General features: G+C 38.7%; 1 protein-coding gene across 1 annotated transcript; it reads right to left on the bottom strand.

Annotated features, from left to right (window-relative positions):
• Positions 1-12,602: 12,602 nt before the first annotated feature.
• On the bottom strand, positions 12,603-12,998 carry LOC104680071 (cytochrome c oxidase subunit 7B2, mitochondrial). The gene has a single exon (XM_010385865.1). The coding sequence runs from the start codon at positions 12,960-12,962 to the stop codon at positions 12,717-12,719; it is 246 nt and encodes an 81-aa protein (XP_010384167.1). The 5' UTR covers positions 12,963-12,998; the 3' UTR covers positions 12,603-12,716.
• Positions 12,999-22,654: the final 9,656 nt, after the last annotated feature.

Raw genomic sequence — 22,654 nt, 5'->3', positions numbered from 1 at the left:
TCTCTGATGGCTAGCTTTGATGAGCATTTTTTCATGTGTCTGTTGGCTGCATAAATGTCTTCTTTGGAAAAGTGTCTGTTCATATCCTTTGCCCACTTTTTGATGGGGTTGTTTGTTTTTTTTTCTGGTAAATTTGTTTGAGTTCTCTGTAGGTTCTGGATATTAGCCCTTTGTCAGATGGGTAGACTGCAAAAATTTTCTCTCATTCTGTAGGTTGCCTGTTCACTCTGATGATAGTTTCTTTTGCTGTGCAGAAGCTCTTTAGTTTAATTAGATCCCATTTGTCTATTTTCGCTTTTGTTGCCATTGCTTTTGGTGTTTTAGTCATGAAGTCCTTGCCCATGCCTATGTCCTGAATGGTACTACCTAGGTTTTCTTCCAGGGTTTTTATGGCTTTAAGTCTAACATTTAAGTCTTTAATCCATCTTGAATTAATTTTTGTATAAGGTGTAAAGAAGGGATCCAGTTTCAGCTTTCTACATATGGCTAGCCAATTTTCCCAGCACCATTTATTAAATAGGGAATCCTTTCCCCATTTTTTGTCTTTGTCAGGTTTGTCAAAGATCAGATGGTTGTAGATGTGTGGCATTATTTCTGAGGCCTCTGTTCTGTTCTATTGGTCTATATATCTGTTTTGGTAACAGTACCATGATGTTTTCGTTACTATAGCCTTGCAGTATAGTTTTGAAGTCAGGTAGCGTGATGCCTCCAGCTTTGTTCTTTTGGCTTAGGATTGTCTTGGCATTGTGGGCTCTTTATTGGTTCCATACGAACTTTAAAGCAGTTTTTTCCAATTCTGTGAAGAAAGTCATTGGTAGTTTGATGGGGATGGCATGGAATCTATAAATTACCTTGGGCAGTGTGGCCATTTTCATGATATTGATTCTTCCTATCCATGAGCATGGAATGTTCTTCCATTTGTTTGTGTCCCTTTTTATTTTGTTGAGCAGTGGTTTGTTGGCCTCCTTGAAGAGTTCCTTCACATCCCTTGTAAGTTGGATTCCTAGGTATTTTATTCTCTTTGTAGCAACTGTGAATGGGAGTTCACTCATAATTTGCCTCTCTGTTTGCCTGTTTTTGGTGTATAAGTATGCTTGTGATTTTTGCTCATTGATTTTGTATCCTGCAACTTTGCTGAAGTTGCTTATCAGCTTAAGGAGATTTGGGCCTGAGACAATGGGGTTTTCTAAACATACAATCATGTCATCTGCAAACAGGGACAATTTGATTTCCTCTTTTCCTAAATGAATACCCTTTATTTCTTTCTCTTGTCTGATTGCCCTGGTCAGAACTTCAACACTATGTTGAAGAGGAGTGCTGAGAGAGGGCATCCCTGTCTTGTGCCAGTGTTCAACGGGAATGCTTCCAGTTTTTGCCCATTCAGTATGATATTGGCTGTGGGTTTGTCATACATAGCTCTTATTATTTTGAGATACGTTCCATCAATACCTAGTTTATTGGGAGTTTTTAGCATGAAGAGCTGTCGAATTTTGTCAAAGGCCTTTTCTGCATGTATTGAGATAATCATGTGGTTTTTATCTTTGGTTCTGTTTATGTGGTGGATTGCGTTTATTGGTTTGCATATGTTGAACCAGCCTTGCATCCCAGAGATGAAGCCAACTTGATTTTGGTGGATAAGCTTTTTGATGTTCTGCTGGATATGGTTTGCCAGTATTTTATTGACAATTTTCACATCAATGTTCATCAGGGATATTGGTCTAAAATTCTCTTTTTTTTGTTATGTCTCTGCCAGGCTTTGGTATTAGGATGATGCTGGCCTCATAAAATGAATTACGGATGATTCCCTCTTTTTCTATTGATAGGAATATTTTCAGAAGGAATGATACAAGGTCCTCTTTGTACCTCTGGTAGAATTTGACTGTGAATCCATCTGGTCCTGGACATTTTTTGGTTGGTAGGCTATTAATTATTGCCTCAATTTCAGAGCCTGTTATTGGTCTATTCAGCAATTCAACTTGTTCCTGGTTTAGTCTTGGAAGGGTCTATGTGTCCAGGAATTTATCCATTTCTTCTAGATATTCTAGTTCATTTGCATAGAGGTGTTTATAGTAGTCTCTGATGGTAATTGGTATTTCTGTGGGATTGGTGGTGATATCCTCTTTATCATTTTTTATTGCATCTACTTGATTCTTCTCTCTTTTCTTCTTTATTAGTCTTGCTAGTGGTCTATCAATTTTGTTGATCTTCTCAAAAAACCAGCTCTGCACACTGTTTTAAATATGTCTCAGAGATTCTGGTACGTTGTGTCTTTGTTCTCATTGGTTTCAAAGAACATCTTTATTTCTGTCTTAATTTTGTTATCTACCCAGTAGTCATTCAGGAGCAGGTTATTCAGTTTCCATGTAGTTGTGTGGTTTTGAGTGAGTTTCTTAATCCTGAGTTCTAATTTGATGGCATTGTGATCTGAGAGGCAGTTTGTTGTGATTTGTATTCTTTTATATTTGATGAGGAGTGCTTTATTTCCAACTATGTGGTCAATTTTGGAATAAGTGTGATGTGGTGCTGAGAAGAATGTATATTCTGTTGATTTGGGGTGGAGAGTTCTGTAGATGTCTATTAGGTCTTCTTGGTGCAGAGCTGAGTTCAATTTCTGGATATTCTTGTTAACCTTCTGTCTCACTGATCTATCTAATACTGACAGTGGGGTGTTAAAGTCTCCCATTTTTAAATTTTTGCCATCTACTCATCTGACAAAGGGCTAAAATCCAGAAACTGAAAAGAACTCAAACAAATTTACAAGAAAAACAACCCCATCAAAAAGTGGGCAAAGGATATGAACAGATATTTCTCAAAATAAGACACTTATGCAGCCAAGACATATGAAAAAATGCTTGTCTTCACTAGCATTCAGGGAAATGTAAATCAAAACCACAATGAGATACTATTTCACACCAGGTAGACTGGTGATCATTAAAAAGTCAGGAAACAACAGGTGCTGGAGAGGATGTGGAGAAATAGGAACATTTTTACACTGTTGGTGGGACTGTAAACTAGTTCAACCATGGTGGAAGACAGTGTGGCAATTCCTCAAGGATCTAGAACTAGAAATCCCATTTGACCCAGCCATCCCATTACTGGAGATATATCCAAAGGATTATAAATCATGTTGCCATAAAGACACATGCACATGTATGTTTATTGCAGCACTATTCACAATAGCAAAGACTTGGAACCAACCCAAGTGTCCATCAATGATAGACTGGATTAAGAAAATGTGGCACATATACACCATGGAATACTATGCAGCCATAAAAAAGGATGAGTTCATGTCCTTTGTAGGGACATGGATGCAGTTGGAAACCATCATTCTCAGCAAACTATCGCAAGAACAGAAAACCAAGCACCGCATGTTCTCATTCATAGGTGGCAATTGAACAATGAGAACACTTGGACACAGAAAGGGGAACATCACACACCAGGGCCTGTTGTGAGGTGGGGGGAGGGAGGAGGGATAGCATTAGGAGATATACCTAATATAAATGACAAGTTAATGGGTGCAGCACACCAACACGGCACATGTATACATATGTAACAATCCTGCACATTGTGCACATGTACCCTAGAACATAAAGTATAATAAAAAAATAAAATTAAAAAAAATAAAGTCTCCCTTTTTTTTTTTTTTTTTGAGATGGAGTCTCACTCTGTCACCCAGGCTGGAGTGCAGTGGCGTGATCTCGGCTCACTGCAAGCTCCACCTACCGGGTTCACACCATTCTCCTGCCTCAGTCTCCTGAGTAGCTGGGACTACAGGTGCCTGCCACCATGCCCAGCTAATTCTTTTTTGTGTGTGTGTATTTAGTAAAGACAGTATTTCACCATTTTAGCCAAGATGGTCTCGATCTCCTGACCTCGTGATCCACCTGCCTCAGCCTTCCAAAGTGCTGGGATTACAGGCTTGAGCCACTGCGCCCTGCTGAAGTCTCCCATTATTATTGTGTGGGAATCTAAGTCTCTTGTAGGTCTCTAAGGACTTGCTTTATGAATCTCAGTGCTCCTGTATTGGGTGCATATATATTTAGGGTAGTTAGCTCTTCTTGCTGAATTCATCCCTTTACCATTATGTAATGGCCTTCTTTGTCTCTTTTGATCTTTGTTGGTTTAAAGTCTGTTTTATCAGAGACTAGGATTGCAGACTAGGATTGCAACCCCTGCTATCTTTTGCTTTCCATTTGCTTGGTAGCTCTTCCTCCATCCCTTTATTTTGAGCCTATGTGTGTATCTGCACATGAGATGGGTCTCCTGAATACAGTACACTGATGGGTCTTGACTCTTTATCCAATTTGCCAATTTGTGTCTTTTAATTGGCCATTTTGGCCATTTACATTAAGGGTAATATTGTTATGTGTGAATTTTATCCTGTCATTATGATGTTAGCTGGTTATTTTTGCCCATTAGTTGATGCAGTTTCTTCCTAGCATTGACGGTCTTTACAGTTTGGCATGTTTTTGCAGTGGCTGGCTGCCCATTCAGTATGATGTTGGCTGTGGGTTTGTCACAAATAGCTCTCATTATTCCTTTCCATGTTTAGTGCTTCCTTCAGGAGCTATTGTAAGGCAGGCCTGCTGGTAATAAAATCTCTCAGCATTTGCTTGTCTGTAAAGGATTTTATTTCTCCTTCACTTATAAAGCTTAGTTTAGCTGGGTATGAAATTCTGGATTGAAAATTCTTTTCTTTAAGAATGCTGAATATTGGACCCCACTCTCTTCTGGCTTGTAGAGTTTCTGCTGAGAGATCCACTGTTAGTCTGATGAGCTTCCCTTTGTGGGTAACCTGACCTTTCTCTCTGGCTGCACTTAACATTTTTTCCTTCATTTCAACCTTGGTGAATCTGACAATTATGTGTCTTGGAGTTGCTCTTCTCGAGGAGTATCTTTGTGGTGTTATTTACTGAATTTGAATGTTAGCCTGCCTTGCTAGGCTGGGGAAGTTCTCCTGGGTAATATCCTGAAGAGTGTTTTCCAGCTTGGTTCCATTCTCCCCATCACTTTCAGGTACACCAATCAAATGCAGATTTGGTCTTTTCACATAGTCCCATATTTCTTGGAGGCTTTATTTCTTTTTACTCTTTTTTCTCTAAACTTCTCTTGTCACTTCATTTAATTAATTTGATTTTCAATCACTAATATCCTTTCTTCCACTTGATCAAATCGGCTACTGTAGCTTGTGCATGCGTCACATAGTTCTCGTGCCATTGTTTTCGGCTCCATCAGGTCATTTAAGGTCTTCTCTATGCTGTTTATTCTAGTTAGCCATTCATCTCATCTTTTTTCAAGGTTTTTAGCTTCCTCACAATGGGTCAAGCATCCTCCTTTAGCTCACAAAAGTTTGTTATTACCGACCTTCTGAAGCCTACTCTGTCAACTCGTCAAAGTCATTCTCCATCCAGCTTTGTTCTATTGCTGGCGAGAAGCTTCCTGGGTGAGGCGATGCCCCACCCTGCTTCGGCTCACCCTCCATGGGCTTCACCCACTGTCCAACCAGTCCCAGTGAGATGAACCAGGTACCTCATTTGGAAATGCAGAAATCAGCCAGCTTCTGCATCGATCATGCTCAGAGCTGCAGACCAGAGCTGTTCCTATTCAGCCATCTTGGAAAGCAGCCCACTTTTTTTTTATTTTTTATGTTTTACATATGGGCTGAATAAAATTTCCAGTGAGAAAGGTTAGAAACAGTAAAAAAAAAAAAAAAAAACTGGCTAGACACGGTGGCCCATGCCTATAATCCCAGCACTTTGGGAGGCTGAGGAGGGAGGATCACCTGAAGTCAAGAGATTGAGACCATCCTAACCAACATGGTGAAACCCATCTCTACTAAAAATACAAAAAATTAGCAGGGTGTGGTGCCATATGCCTGTAATCTCAGCTACTCAGGAGGCTGAGGCAGGAGAATTGCTTGAACCCAGGAGGCGGAGGTTGTGGTGAGCCGCGATTGTGCCATTGCACTCCAGCCTGGGTGACAGAGTGAGACTCTTTCTCAAAAAAAAAAAAAAAAAAAAGAAAAGAAACAGTAGATAAAATCAACATCTGAGTTTGATTATAAGAAATCTGTGGCCAAAAATTTAGATGTAATCATAATTTTAAGCATATATATGCTCCTAAAATAATTTTGTTCCTAAAAATACAGATGTGTAGGCCAGGTGTGGTGACTCACACCTGTAATCGCAGCACTTTGGGAGGCTGAGGTGGGTGGATCACTTGAGGTCAGGAGTTTGAGACCAGTCTGGCCAACATGGTAAAACCCCATCTCTACTAAAATTTCAAAAATTAACCAGGCATGGTAGTGCACACCTGTAATCCCAGTTACTTGGGAGGCTGAGGCATGAGAATCCCTTGAATCCAGGAGGCAGAAGTTGCAGTGATCCGAGATCGTGACAGTGTACTCCAGCCTGGGCAACAGAGTGAGACTGTGTCTCAAAAAAAAAAAAAAAAAAAAAACCGATGCCTATGTATACATGTATATCTATTCCTATCTATCTATAAAGGCAGATATATAGATACATACACATGCACATTCTCTCTCTCTCTTCCGCAGATATGAACTTACATATATACATATATAAACTCAAAGAGGTAGACTTTAATCCTAATTTCAAATCAGAAAATATTCAAAATAAATTTAAGAAATAAATTATCATTTAAAAATGCTCACTATGTCCAGGTGTGGTGGCTCATACCTGTAATCCTAGTACTTTGGGAGGCCGAGGAAGGCAGACTGCCTGAGCTCAGCAGTTTGGGACCAACCTGGGCAACAGAGTGAAGCCCTGTCTCTACTAAAAATACAAAAAATTAACCAGGCATAGTAGTACATACCTGTAGTCCCAGCAACTAGGGAGGCCGAGGCATGAGAATCACTTGAACCAAGTGAGCCAAGAACGCACCACTGCACTCTAGCCTGGGCCTCACAGCAAGACTGTTTAAAAACAAAAACCAGGCTGGGTGCAGTAGCTCACATCTATAATCCCAACACTTTGGGAGGCCGAGGTGGGTGGATCACTGGAGGTCAGGAGTTCGAGACCAGCCTGGTTAACACGGCAAAACCTTGTCTCTACTAAAAATACAAAAATTAGCTGGGTGTGGTGTTGCGTGCCTGCAACCCCAGCTACTTGGGAGGCTGAGGCTGGAGAATCACTTGAACCCGGGAGGCAAATGTTGCAGTTAGCTGAGATTCCGTCTCAAAAAACAAACAAACCACAACAAAAAAAACAACCAAAAAGCTCATTACATTCCATATGCATTTTATATCTCCATTTGCAGGCTGATGCACTCTCTTGATCTTATTCACTTCCATAATTTTTACAACGATCTACAATGACTTCCTGTCTTTTCTAGCTCCAGTTGAATCCTTCTCCAGAACTTGCCACTTATATATATGAAGAAAGACTGACAAACAGTGTAACTTGCAAGTAAAAGAACAGATTCTAAAGCCAGAGAGATCTGGGCTTGAGTCCTGGCTCCATTCTTTGTAAGCTGTATGTCTGAGAAAGTTTCATGTCACTTTGAACCTAAAGTTTACAAGTAGGACTTCCTATTATGAGCTGTCCAAAGAAGAAAAAATTCAAGTCTGGTTCTGCAAGATATGCTGACCATACCTGAAAGTAGACAGCTTCAGCCATGTAATTTAACTCCATTTTGGCCCTAAAGGAAAAGGGAAATTTTCCTGGTGGGCAGTGCATTAAATAATGTACATGGTTGTTCATTTTGCCTGGAGGGAGAGATAGCCAAAGATACAATTCTACACTGAGTCATGGGTTCCAGCCAGTGGCTTGACAGGATGGTTGGGAAATTAGGAAAGACACTATTGCAAAATGTGTGAAAAGAAGTCTGGGAATGGATTTTGTGAACAGACTTCTCCAAATGGTCACAGAGAAGAAGATATTCATGTTGCATATCAATGCTCACCAAAAGGATAATCAGCAGAGGAGTATCTCAATAATCAGGTGGACAAGATGACCCATCCTTATGTCCATCAGCCTTTCCTAGCAATCCTGTGTTTTCACAATTCCTCAGAGACAAAATGACCATGTCAGCAGAAATGGAGGTTGGGCATGGGCTCAACAACATGGAGTTTCACTTATCAAGGCTAGTCTGGCTATAGCCACTGCTAAGTTCCCAACCTACCAAATGGACAGACCAACACTGCATCTCCATTTGGCACCATTTCTTGGGGAAAGGTAGGGGATCATGCAGCCATCAGTGTCAGGTTGATTCCATTGGACCATTTCCATTGTTGAAAAGGCAGCACTTTGTTTTCGCATCAATGTACATCTACTAAGTGTGTAGATTTACCTACTCTCCCTAAAACTCTTCTTAAATCCATGGACTTGCAAAAATGCCTTATTCAGCATCATGGTATACCATGCATCACTTACTTTGGTGAAGAAACTCATTTTACAGCAAATGAGTGCAGCAATCAGCTCATGTTTATGGGAGTCACTGGTATTGCGATGTTTCCCATCACTGGCAGAATGGAGTAATAACCTTTTGAAGTGTTAGTTTGTTAGTTACAGTAACAGATGGATAATACCACCTTGCAAGGCTGAGGTAATGTCTCCCAGAATGCTGAATATGCTCTAAATAAGCAAAAATACATGGTGCTATTTTCCCAGACCCAAGGTTTATAGATCCGGGAATCAAGAGGTGAATATGTGAGTGGTTCCTTTCACTATTATCCCTTGCGATCCACTAGAGAAACGTTTGTTTCTTGTTTCCATTACTTTAGGCTTTGCTGTTCTAGAAGTCTTAGTTGTCAACTATGGATCATAGCAATGGTGTCATTAAACTGGAAATCAAGAGTACCACCCCGAGGGTAAGGGGAAACAGTATATTTTTAGTCTTATGAGGAAAAGTTGTCCTCATGCTAGTAGAAGCATGTGTTGCTACTGTCTTTGTTGGAAATACAGGTATGTTCAGAAAAGATGTACACCGATAGGGAGTTGACACAGGTTAGATTACTGTGGCTCTTTGAGTGTCAACTTTGCTAAGCTTGAACTACTTACATCCTTCCTTTATATTTTCAGATTAGAGTTGGCCACAAGAAAAAATGTATGAGATAGGAAAGATGAACACGAAACACCAACCATTTTATATTTAGAAAGTGGGCATAGAGCACCAACGCTGTGGCAACTTATGCAATTTGTTGCTGATCTTCTGGCCTGCTGCACTGACAGCTATTCAAAATCCCACCAATTGTTCTCCTTCAGCTTTGTTGAATTCTGGGCCAGTTGAATATACAGCTCTGTAGTGAAGGGCATCAACTTCTGCAGGTCATCCATGTCATCTTAGATAAAGTGAGAAAAAGGCACACGTTCCAATTTGTATTCCTGATTTCAGTGTTCCCAATTTAAGTTGGTTCTAGCTCTTTGCTACTTCACATGCAGTTTTCTTCCTTTACTGAGAACCATTCAATACCAGACATGGAGGCAATAGCATTGTAAAGATTTCTCCCCCAGTTCCCATATTTGCATTCATTTTAATTTCCATAATTAATCCTGTATTGCATACTATTCATACTGGTTCTGCCTCACTCATTAAATCCTGACTGATACAATTAGTATGCAAAATATACAAAAAAAAATCTATGAATAAGACAAATACCAAATAGAAAAGCAGCAACATGGACAAACAGAAAAATCACAAAACAGAAGAAAGGAAAGAGCTAACACAGGATATCCAACCTCATTAGTAATCAGAGAAATACAAATTAAAACATGAGCTATTATTATTATTATTATTATTATTACTATTTTTGAGACAGAGTCTTGCTCTGTCATCCAGGCTGGAATACATTAGTGCAATCTTGGCTCACTGCAACCTCCGCCTCCTGGGTTCAAGCGACTCTCCTGCCTCAGCCTCCCAAGTAGCTGGGACTAGACTAGAGGAACATGCCACCACGCTCGGGTCATTTTTTTTTTTTTTCTTTTTTCTTTGTAGATGAAGTCTCACTGTGTCGCCCAGGCTGGAGTGCAGTGGTGTGATTTCAGCTCACTGCAACCTCAGACTCCCTGGTTCACGCCATTCTCCTGTCTCAGCCTCCCGAGTAGCTGGGACTACAGGCACCCACCACTATGCCCGGCTAATTTTTTGTATTTTTAGTGGAGACGGGGTTTCACCACATTGGCCAGGCCTGTCTTAAACTCCTGATCTCGTGATCCGCCCACCTTGGCCTCCCAAAGTGTTGGGATTACAGGCGTGAGCCAGCGCCCCCAGCCATGAGCTACTATTTCACACTCATTGAAAGAACAAAAATATTAAAATATTTGACAACTCTAAGAGTAAGTCTGGAGGTAGAACAAGAGGAAGTTATTTACATTGCTGGTGAGACTGTAAACCATTTAACCAGTTTGGAGAATGATTTAGAAATACTGTAAATGGGCAATCCCTAAGACCTACCAATTTCACATCAAGGAGGGACCATATAGAAACTTTCAAATAGTAAAAATGGGGTTGGGCACATGTAATGATCTCTATCTAGAGAATAATGATACTAATATATAACAGAGCTTGAGAAACAGACTGATTGAAGTTGGTTATCCAGTAACAGGAGGAGGTCTGTACTGCCAACTGTGGTAAATACCCCCCAGGATAGTCCCAAGTGGTTCCTGCCATCAGGTAATCATGCCCTTGTATGATTTCCTCCCCTTGTGTATCAGCTTGATTTGATGACTCATTTCTTGTGAACAGAATGTGGTAGGGGTGATATGTCACGTGTAAGATTAGGTTACAAAAAGCTCCTGTCTTGGGTACCCTCTTTCACTCTAAGTGATGACAGCTACTGTATCATCAGTTGCTCTATGGAGAGACCCACATGACAAAGGAATGATGTTCCAGTCAACATTCAGCAAGATCATTAGGCCAGCCAACATTCTTATGAGTGAGTTTAAATGTGCTTCTTCCCCTAGTTGTGCCTTGAGATGATCGCAGCCCTGTCTGGCAGTTTGATTGTAGAAATGTCAGATCTTGAGCCAGAAGCACCCAACTAAGTCATGCTCAAATCTGACCCACACAAACTATGAGATAGCAAGTGTTGTTTAAAGCCACTGAGTTTTGGAATAATTTGCAAAACAGCAATATAGAACTAATATGCCTTCCAATAATCACTGAAACCCACAATGACAAGCAAATTCTTAATTTCAGACTGATGGGGACTCCGAATTACCTAAAGCCACTCATTAATGCATTAATTCAAACTAGTTTAAAGCCACCAAGTCCTGTGAAAAACTTATAAAAAAATCTGCAAAACCTATGCTTTTATGGAGTTTTGTACGCAGACAATAAACAAATAAGTTAAATGTATTTTAAGAGTGGGCCGGGTGCGGTGGCTCACGCCTGTAATCCCAGCACTTTGGAAAGCCGAGGCGGGTGAATCACTTGAGGCCAGGAGTTCGCAACCAGCCTGGCCAACATGGTGAAAACCCATCTCTACTGAAAATACAAAAATTAGCTGGGCTTGATGGCGGGTGCCTCTAATTCCAGCTACTCGGGAGGTTGAGGCAGGAGAATCATCTGAACCCAGGAGGCGGAGGATGCAGTGAGCTGAGACTGTGCCACTGCACTCCAGCCTGGGTGACAGAATGAGACTGCATCTCAAATAAATAAACATATACATATTAAGTGAGATTATGATAAGTGATATAGAAAAAAGTAAAGAAGCAAGAGAGAGAAAGCCACGCCAAAATAAAGGCTGCAATTTTAGAAAGGATAAAGGCCTCTTCTGAAAAGATGACATGAACAAAACCCAGAAAGGTGTGAGAGAGTCATATAGAATCCAGAAGTGCATGCCACCCAGAGGGAGGAGACAGTAGCAACCTGTTGATGCAGGAGGTAAACTGGCCAGTGTGGCATTGAGGGGACCTGTGTACCTTTCTAAGGACTTTAGCATTAACTCTGGAATGAAATGAGAATCAGGTTTTGAATGAAGAGTCACATCACTAGACTATGTTTTAAAATGAACACGGGCAGATGAGCTGAAAAAAGATTGTGTGTGGTGGTGGGGGGCAGGTTTGGAGGACAGAAACTACAGAGACAAGAAGGCTGGTTAGAACGTTTTTATAATAATCTCAGTGAATATAATGGTTCAGACCAGGGTGGGAATGATGAAGGACGTGAAAAATGGTCAGTTTCTGAACACAGATAGTCCCCTATGTAGGATAGTTCAGCCTGTGATTTTTTGACTTTGAGGGGTTTATCTATCTAGATGTAACATAAATGGAGGAGCATCTGGACATACAATGGATCAACCTTTTGACTTTACAATGGGTATGAAGGGTATTAATTGTATTTTCAACTTACAATATTTTCAATTTGCAATGGGTTTACTGGGATGTAACCCCAAGTCAAGAAACATCTGTAGAGTTTCAAGGAAGATTCAACAGGATTTTCCACCCAAATAAATTAATTTGTAAATTACATATGTGTGTATATTCACTGAAAGATACCTGGTGTAAGTCACTAAACCAGAGGAATACATGTTTTATTAATCCTACATTCAAATATTTGCTATTCATAATCCCCTGTAATCTATACCCACTATTATTGTATGGTTTCCAGGCAATATAATGACCATTTGCAATGACTTTTTAAAGATTTAAAACACATTTTATTTTTTCAATTGTGCTATATTTTAATAAGCAGTAGAGTGCTTACACGACAAGTTGGTTTTTTAAACAATTCTGTCATTACAGCACCTGTGATGGTTACTGATGTTTCCACTCTTTGGGGGTAACTCTGCCAACAGGGGATAGGTTCCATTCTATTCCAATCTGAGTGGCTGTAAAAACCCATGCAGCAACACAGAAAGCGGTCCCACTGGCTAGCACAGCATTACCGTATTTATCATGAAAATCTGGTGAGTGTTTTACATGGCTCTGTCTTGCCATACTTTGCAGAATGCTTTGAATCTTGAGACTGCTTAGTGCATTTCTGGCCAAGGGAAACATCATGAAGGATTGCAGGTGACTGCAGCTACTGGTCTATTTTGTTGCAAAGAAGCCTGGAAAGAGAGGGAGAGAGAGAGAGAGAAAGAAAAATGCATTGATGTCTAATCTTCATTCAATTCCTTCCACTTTGAATGTTTGGCTACATCACCCCTTGGAGTGGTGTTCAGGAATGTGAGTTTTGATATCACGATATCTGAACTCGAATCCCAGCTTTGCCACGGATTAGCTATATGAACTTGGGGCATTTATGTAACCTCTTTTTGCCTCAATATTACGTGTGATAATCCAAAACAAAACAACAACAAGGTAAGCATGTAATAAATGTTAACTTTTCAACTCCTCACAAATATTCAATGCGTTGACTCTACAGACAGACTGCAAACTTACTAACATGGCTACAATAGCCAGAAATTCACAGAACATGCCATGCCTCCTCACTCTCCGCCTCCTCATTTTTGCCCTCCTGCTTAACCCCTTTCCTTCTCCTTTATCTATAATACTTGCCTTCCCCCTCCTACAGCCAAAATTCTGCTTGTCTTTGAAATTCCACTCTAAGAGTTACCACTTCTGTGAAGTCTTTTTCAAATCTCGCTAAGTTGAAAATGCCCTTTTGTCTCTGGGTTATCGCATATTTTACAACCTTTTTTTCATAACACTTAACATTGAGGCATTATCTTTTTAAACAGATGTGTTCTGGGAAAGCAGTTTTGGTTCACAGTGAAATTGAGCACAGGACATTGAGAGTTCCCACGTACCCTGACTATATACACCCACAGCCTCCCTAGCTATCAACATCTTCCACCAGAGTTGCACATTTGTTAAAATCAATAAACCTACATTGACATTTCATTATTACCCAAGGTCCATAGTTTACATTAAGGTTCACTCCTGATATTGTACTTTCTATAGGTTTTAACAAATGTATAATGACACGTATCCATCATTTTACTATCATACAGATTAGTTTCAGTGCCCTAAAAAGCCCTCTGTGCTCTGCTTATGTTACCGAAACACCAAAGGTTCGGTCTAGGTCTTGCTGCTCACCACCCAGAAAGCCAATCACTGAAACGCCAAGTACTGCCAAGGAAGAAGGGTTTAATCAGGTGCTGCAGCTGAGGAGATGGGAGCTCAGTCTCAAATCCATCTCCCTGACTGACTTAAACCCGGGCTTTATATAGCAGGCAAGAAATGCAAAAATGTGTTAAGAAAACAGGCATTTTGGGAGGAGCAAGGAAGCAATCATGGTGAATGATGCCACACCGGCATCTGGTGTGGTGATCTGGTTTCAGTTCTTTGATACTTTTGTGAGAGGCCTAAAGGTCATTTCCTGAGGAAGAAACTCAGATAAAATAAATATAAGTTTCAAGCTTCTTAACACCAGAAGGGTCAATTTCTATGTTTATCAAAAATAACAGTCTACGGGGTAATGGTTCAGTTTCACCTATTCATCTCTCTGTTTTGACTTACCCCTGGCAACCACTGATCTTTTTACTGTCTCCACAGTTTTGCCTTTTTCAGAATGTCAAATCATTGTAATCATACAGTATACCTGCTCAGACTGGCTTCTTTCACTTTAAAATATATATTTAAAGTTCATTCATACCTTTTTGTGGCTTGACTGTGCATTTCTTTTTAGCGCTAATTAATATTCCACTGTCTGGACGTACCACCATTTATTTATCTATTCTTTTTTTTTTTTTTTTTTTTATACTTTAAGTTCCAGGGTACATGTGCATAACGTGTAGGTTTGTTACATATGTATACTTGTGCCATGTTGGTGTGCTGCACCCATCAACTCGTCAGCACCCATCAACTCGTCATTTACATCAGGTATAACTCCCAATGCAATCCCTCCCCCTTCCCCCCTCCCCATGATAGGCCACGGTGTGTGATATTCCCCTTCCCGAGTCCAAGTGATCTCATCGTTCAGTTTCCACCTATGAGTGAGAACATGCGGTGTTTGGTTTTCTGTTCTTGTGATAGTTTGCTAAGAATGATGGCTTCCAGCTGCATCCATGTCCCTACAAAGGACAAAAACTCATCCTTTTTTATGGCTGCATAGTATTCCATGGTGTATAGGTGCCACATTTTCTTAATCCAGTCTGTCACTGATGGACATTTGGGTTGATTCCGGAGGCATCACGCCACCTGACTTCAAACTATACTACAAGGCTACAGTAACCAAAACAGCATGGTACTGGTACTAAAACAGAGATATAGACCAATGGAACAGAACAGAGTCCTCAGAAATAATACCACACATCTACAGCCATCTGATCTTTGACAAACCCGAGAGAAACAAGAAATGGGGAAAGGATTACCTATTTAATAAATGGTGCTGGGAAAATTGGCTAGCCGTAAGTAGAAAGCTGAAACTGGATCCTTTCCTTACTCCTTATACAAAGACTAATTCAAGGTGGATTAGAGACTTAAATGTTAGACCTAATACCATAAAAACCCTAGAAGAAAATCTAGGTAGTACCATTCAGGACATAGGCATGGGCAAGGACTTCATGACTAAAACAATAAAAGCAACGGCAGCGAAAGCCAAAATTGACAAATGGGATCTCATTAAACTAAAGAGCTTCTGCACAGCAAAAGAAACTACCATCAGAGTGAACAGGCAACCTACAGAATGGGAGAAAATTTTTGCAATCTACTCATCTGACAAAGGGCTAATATCCAGAATCTACAAGGAACTCAAACAAATGTACAAGAAAAAAACAAACAACCCCATCAAAAAGTGGGCAAAGGATATGAACAGACATTTCTCAAAAGAAGACATTCATACAGCCAACAGACACATGAAAAAATGCTCATCATCACTCGCCATCAGAGAAATGCAAATCAAAACCACAATGAGATACCATCTCACACCAGTTAGAATGGCAATCATTAAAAGGTCAGGAAACAATAGGTGCTGGAGAGGATATGGAGAAATAGGGACACTTTTACACTGTTGGTGGGATTGTAAACTAGTTCAACCATTATGGAAAACAGTATGGCGATTCCTCAAGGATCTAGAACTAGATGTACCATATGACCCAGCCATCCCATTACTGGGTATATACCCAAAGGATCATAAATCATGCTGCTATAAAGACACATGCACACGTATGTTTATTGTGGCACTATTCACAATATTTATCTATTCTTTTACTGAAGGACATCTTGATTGCTTCTAAGATTCAACCAGCACAGACACAACTGCTGCTGCTATAAACATCTGTAGGTAGAGTTTTGTCTGAATAGGTTTTTAACCAATTTAGGTAAATATCAAGGAGCATGATTACTGAATTACATGGTAATAATTTGTTTAGTTTTGTAAGAAACTGCCTAACTGCCTTCCAAAGTGGCTGTACCATTTTGAGTGCCCACCAGCAGTGAATGAGAGTTTCTGTTGTTCCACATCCTGGCCGGCATTTGATGTTGTTAGTGTTCTGGTTTTGGGCCATTCTAATCAGTAAATAGGTGTTTAATTTACTGTTCTCTGATGACATATAATGTCCAGCATCTTTTTATATGCTTGTTTGCCATCTTTATCTCCCCCTTGGGAAGTGTCTATTTCAGGCCTTCTGCTTATTTTTAAAAATCAGGCTATTCATTTTCTTATTGTTGAATTTTAAGTGTTCTTTGTGTATTCTGGATAACAGTCCTCAATTAGATATGGATTTTGTAAATACTTTCTTCAAGCCTGTGGCTTGCCTTGTCATTCTCTTAAGAAATTATGTTTTTATTCTCCTTTGATAAACTGCAAGTTATCTAAGAACAAGGGAAATAACTGCATATAAAGTAGCTGACACAAAAGCATAAAAAGATCTTTTTAAAACCAATCCGAAATATAAGTGAATATTGGTATCCTCAAAGGAAGCTAAAATGAATACTAAGAACAAGTCAAAATACAATGAAATTAGATGTGTATTTCATAATAGCCAAAATTATTTTATTTCTTAGATAGTTACAAGAAATCTGGAAGTAGAAACATAAAATAATTCTTTAAATTTCTCTTCCTGTGTGCAAGTTGTCAAACAACATTCTGTCTTCAGCAATCACATATGTTAAATGGGGCCCAAATGTAGGCAACACAGATATAAAAGGCCCTGAGGTCAGTACTTGTAAACTTGTAGCTATTCACTGAGATTTTCCAGCTCAGAAGACTTTATTCCAACTTTGAAAACAAGACCCCACGGTTCTCTTTTATTTCCTACCATATGGTCTAAGTGGCACTCATCATGATTGTGACAAATAGGGCAAACCAGAGCCAAATTAATTTCTTCTGAGGTTCCAGATATTCAAAGATGTTTCCTGTTAGTCATGAATCTTTCCACTCAAAGACACCAAGGTTTTCATTTGAATTGAATTCAGAGAATAGGCAGAAGGTGACATCGGTCAGGGTATGACAAGTGCAGCCTTAATCCAGTACAAAAGGACCTGTGCCACACATTGCTTTCATGCTTTAGGAAGACACACAAATAGAGAATAATTTGTGATAACAGGGATCTCTAGTGGGTTGGCTCATGCTGCTTTATGACAAATTGATTTCATTTTTCCTACACTCATGATGTTACATTTAAATTCAGATCCTTTGTCTCTAGTGACATTGATCACATTTCTTAGAAGCTTAGTTCATCCTTTGGCTATTCCCATATCTATAAAGCTTTTCTTTTCCATCTAGCCTGAATTTTCTTGAACCAGTAAGTGTGTACTACTAAGAATTTTCTTTTAGGAACTCCTTCCATAGTTTGCAGTTGGCATTTCATTCTATAATAAACAAACTGCAGTCTCTTTTCTCTTTTTCTTTTCCTTGTCGGCATCAGCTACATCTGTCTCAACTGCCTTCAGATCCATCTTATCTTTATCTTTATTTATAAAATACATGTAAAAGCTAAGAAAATTCAAGGAATTTTCCATATTGTTTAAACTCACATTACATACATCTACAATAATTTTTTTGTTATCAGTGAGTCCAACTCCTATTATCTAAAGAACTAAAGCTACAGGTTCTAATATCCATATGAAAGCATAAAAAAGAGATTCAATAATATAGTAGGTAAAGGAAATGTTTCTCAAAGTAGATCTTTCTGATGAAAATAAACTAAAAAAGATGGAGGAAGACAGATTTCTCTAGGTACTGAAAACAAAGTAAAAGTTCTCTCATGCCCACGGCAAAAAAAGAAATATGTTCTGAATAAATATAAATAGTTAAAGGGAGTGAAGTATTCACTGAAGTTGAAAGACTGATTGTGTCATCTATTATATGCAGTCATCTTAAAGTTCTTTCAGAAAAAAATAACTAATATTTGATCTCAGTCTAACTGTAATAAGTATATAAATCTGAAGCTTCACTGGTAACAATAATAATTTCAAATCACTGAAGGCTATCAAAAGAAGTAAAACAGTAAGGAAACTAACATTTATTAAGTATATACCTATGTGTTAGACATTGTTTCAAGATTTTGTACATCTGAAAAAATGGTGTGGAAGGATGACTGTTTAACCCCATTTTATACCTAAGAACAAATCACAGGAAAGGATGTGAATGTAAGTCCTCTGATTCTAAATCCAACAAATTCTTTAACCATACCATGTTTTCTTAAAGTGTGTTCAACTCTGAGTATTGAAAAATGATCAACCAAAACAAAACAAAACCAAGCTGGTTACCAGAGATGGCTCTTTAATTGGAAATGGCTCACAGTGCTTTGCTATTTATTTACCTACTAATTACTGTACATTAGAGCCTGGGGTAGATGTCATCAGTACAATGTCTACTCTCAAGAAGCTTACGGTATAGTGGATGAATAAATAATTATTGCTCTAGAGAAAGAAGTAGGCCAGAAATTAGCACAGGGTTTATTTAGTCCACAGAGGGGGCATTTTATCCTGGGATGCTAGGAATGGTTTTAGAATACATGATACCTAAGCTAGAGCTTGCAATATTATTTTGAAATAGACAGAAACAAAAATTGGTGGTAGGGGGATGGAATACACAGATGGAGAAGAAAGCATAAGCACACAGGCTGGAATTAATATGGAGACAGGGCAATCTGGTGAGCTCAGTAACACTACGTAATAAGCGTTGAAGCAACAAATGCCCAACAAATGAGCCTGGAGACATCAGAAAAGAAGGGCACACTGGGGACTTTACATGCCTTGCTATGGCATTTGACACAATTCTACAGGTCAGTGTTTCCCACTATTTAAAAAATAGTTACCATACTCACAACCTTTGCTGTGAGTTAAATATGAGAATTTTTAATTCATTTTAATAAATTAAATTAAAATTCATTTTTAATGTATTATTTTCATGATAATATAAAAATAATATGAGACCTGGATGATGTAGCTTATCAACTTCTAGTGCTTCTGTTTATCTTTGTTCTGCACTTTAGCTGCAATGGTATATAGCAATTGTTTGCCCCGGGTTAATGCAAAAAGAATAGATGCAGCTATTATGTTAAAGTGTTCTCATGCAAGGGACAAAATAAAGAATTAGAAGAATGGAGTCATACCAATGCTTACTAACCACAGACATGTGAAAATAAAAGAACTATGATCACTACAGTGTTAGAGTTTCAGGACAATGTTAACTGTTATACTAAGTTAATATAACAAATTTGAACTTTATTTGTTATACAGTTGGTTTCATTTTTTATTTGAAAACATGCTTTGGTTTTATCATGGTATTAAGCTCCCAACATAATGAAGATTAATTCAGTTTCAAGTTTACCCATATGTAAGTGATTTTATAATAAAATAATTTAAGCTGGTACAAGTGATGAAATAATGTTTTTCCTTTAAGAAGATTCCAAACATAACTCAAGTTTGAGAAACAGTCCTATAGGTGAGGAGAAACTACTGATTTGGTATAATCAGAAAACACATTTACAAACATAACTGTTAGGTGTAAAATGGATGGAGAGATGACAAAAATGGCAAAAATTTAAGATGTTAGTTAACCATTGATGGTAATGCTTCATGAAAAAGAAAATAAGGATCTAAGTTAAGTACTGATACCTGAAATAGAAGATAGAATTGAGAAATATAAATAAAATAAAAATCAGATCAATTTAGTAAGTAAGTTACTCTAAACTAAATTGAGTATTCCATTCTCTTAATCTCTGGGTTGATTTCACCCAAAACCTCTGTCCTGATTTCTGTTCAAAATCAGCAGATATTGACACTGTAGCTTGTTGCTGACCTTGGGAATCAGAGTTTGGGTGATCTAGACACGGAATACAGAAAGGTCAAAGCATACATAATTGAGGCGTGCCACAGAAAGGCAGGTTCAGATGCCTGAGTAGAAGGGGGAGGCATCTTGAAAGGATTTGCTGTATGATCCAAAAACAAAATAATAACTGTATCCAGTCTAAGTATAGCCCAACATGGACCAACAAATGACCCACTTAGCTTCAATAATAGGCTTTCTGTGTAATCTCAAGAAGAAACAAAACAGAGTCCTATTTCTCAAATTGCCCAGATAATACTCTTAAAATAGTTCAGAGAAAGATGAAGCTCAAGAAGGGATTTAGGGGTATATCAGGGTTTCCCAATGTGTATGCAACTGACATTTTGGTCTGAATAATTCATTGTTGGAGAGGGGAAAAGTAATCCCGTGCATTGTAAGATGTTTAGTAGCATCCCTACCTCCACTTACTAAATAACAGCAGTAGTGTCCTCTAGTTTTGAAATCATAAATGTCTCCAGACCTTGCTAAATGTTACCTGGGGTGCAAAGTCATTCCCAGTTCAGAACCACTGCTGTATATACAGCAAGGTGTATCCTCTCCTGTCACTTCTCCACCATGAATGACATCATTCTATACAATAGAATGCAACTTACAATATACAATAGAAAAGGCAACTTAAAATCTAAGAAAATACATTTTCCTAGTCCCCACCATGGGATGCACAAAGGTTGCCCATCAACATTTTTCCAGAACTAATCCCAATATTTAAAATGTTGTATGATACAATTCAGGTGAATCACTTAAGCTACCCGGACATCTGCTTACCCCCTATAAAATAAAAATGTTGAACGAATTTGGTTTTTCCAAACCTATCTGATCCTAAAAGTCATCTGGAATCTTTATTACAAAATGTAGATTCCTAGGTTCAATTTCAAATGTATTGTAACAGAGTAGCCTGAGGGGAGCAGCCTGAGAATCTATATTTTTGAAACAAATTCTCAGGAGGGTTTTATCATCAGAAATATTTATGGAACATTGGATCAGATAATCTCTAAGGTACTATCCAGCTCTAACATCCTGGGCTTTTCCTTAGGGGAAAAATAAAAAGAAGCATTTTAGGAAGACCATTTATTCTTTTAGGCCACTGAAAGTGTACAGTAGTAATTGAATCTACTACCATGGTAATTTAGAAAGCAGTACCTGAGTGACCTGAAAGAGTTATAGGGACCCTGTGGGAATAAGTTAGTCAAGAGAAACATTTGGTAGCATTTAAAAACATTAAAAGCATTAGTAATACAGGTGTTCTGCTGTATAAATGAATGATGTACTTTTGGAGCCAGGACTCCCGGACACTACTCAATTGAAATACCTTCATTTCCACTTGCTTTTATTTCCATTCTTCTTTTTACAGCTTCATGGTATCAATGCAAAATAAGAAACAATAAAAAGACTATCTTCCTGAAATGGAAATGCACATAACCTGCAGTGTCTTCAGTTCATTTATGTATTTGTCAGCAGATGATGATGCTCAAGTAGGGATTAAGTGTCCACAGTGCAAAGTGTCCCCCTTCACAATGTATTCAAGTTTTCAGCCATTTGGTAACAGGAAATATGCGAACTCTTAAAGAAGCAATGCCGCTGGTAAAAATGCTGAACAATGGTCCTATTTTATATGTAATGGCATCATCTCCTAAGTCACTGAATTGATGGATAGTATGACCATTTGCTTAAGGCTGTTTTATGTCACTTTATTAAGCCTAAAAAGTTACATAAATAGATGCTACCTAAACGAACAGAAAGGCAGATGATAGCAATGAATTGTTATGCCAGGAGGAAAAATAAGAGAGTGGACAAAGAACCTGTGAGCTGGTGTCCTCAAATGCCATATGTTGCCTGAAGAGTAAAGGGATATTGGGGTATGCACTCTCGCTCACATTCTTCCCAGTCACAGTCTAAATGAACAGATCATTTCTATCTCATATGGAGTGTTGAAAGTATTCAGTAATGTCCTGTCTGAGAATAATCACACTGTTAATGTAGGCAGTTTCTTTTATGGAGTGGATCACATTAAGGTGGTTCACTCATTAAGTACCCATAATATTTTCTTTAATCAGAAGGTTCTTCCAACTATAATCACTCTTTTTCCTTTCTGATAGCTATGAGTAAGAGATAACAAACAGTGGCATACAGGTTGAAGGCTTTTCTACATGTCACACTGCATGTCAGTGTCCCAACTGTGCAACAATTCTTATTTTGTTCATTATTAAACTTCAAGTAGGCCCACCACATTTCCTCAAAGTGGATGTCTATGTTATTTTTACATTACAGTACCTTTCAAATATGTACAGTTTACCAGTTAAGGTCCCAAAATGTGCTAATCCCTTAGTGTAATCACATTTCTGCATACAATCTTCAGCTTTGCAAGGCAAGATCACAATTACTTTGCACAGGTATCTAAAAAGGACAAACCTCTGAGGATCTGTCTCATGCTAATGAACTCTCAGAAACT

This window comes from Rhinopithecus roxellana, chromosome 2 (genome assembly GCF_007565055.1).
Source record: "Rhinopithecus roxellana isolate Shanxi Qingling chromosome 2, ASM756505v1, whole genome shotgun sequence".
In the NCBI taxonomy this organism is placed as follows: domain Eukaryota; kingdom Metazoa; phylum Chordata; class Mammalia; order Primates; family Cercopithecidae; genus Rhinopithecus; species Rhinopithecus roxellana.
The sequence above is the reverse complement of the archived record's forward strand: the minus strand, read 5'-3'. Positions and strand labels throughout refer to the sequence as shown.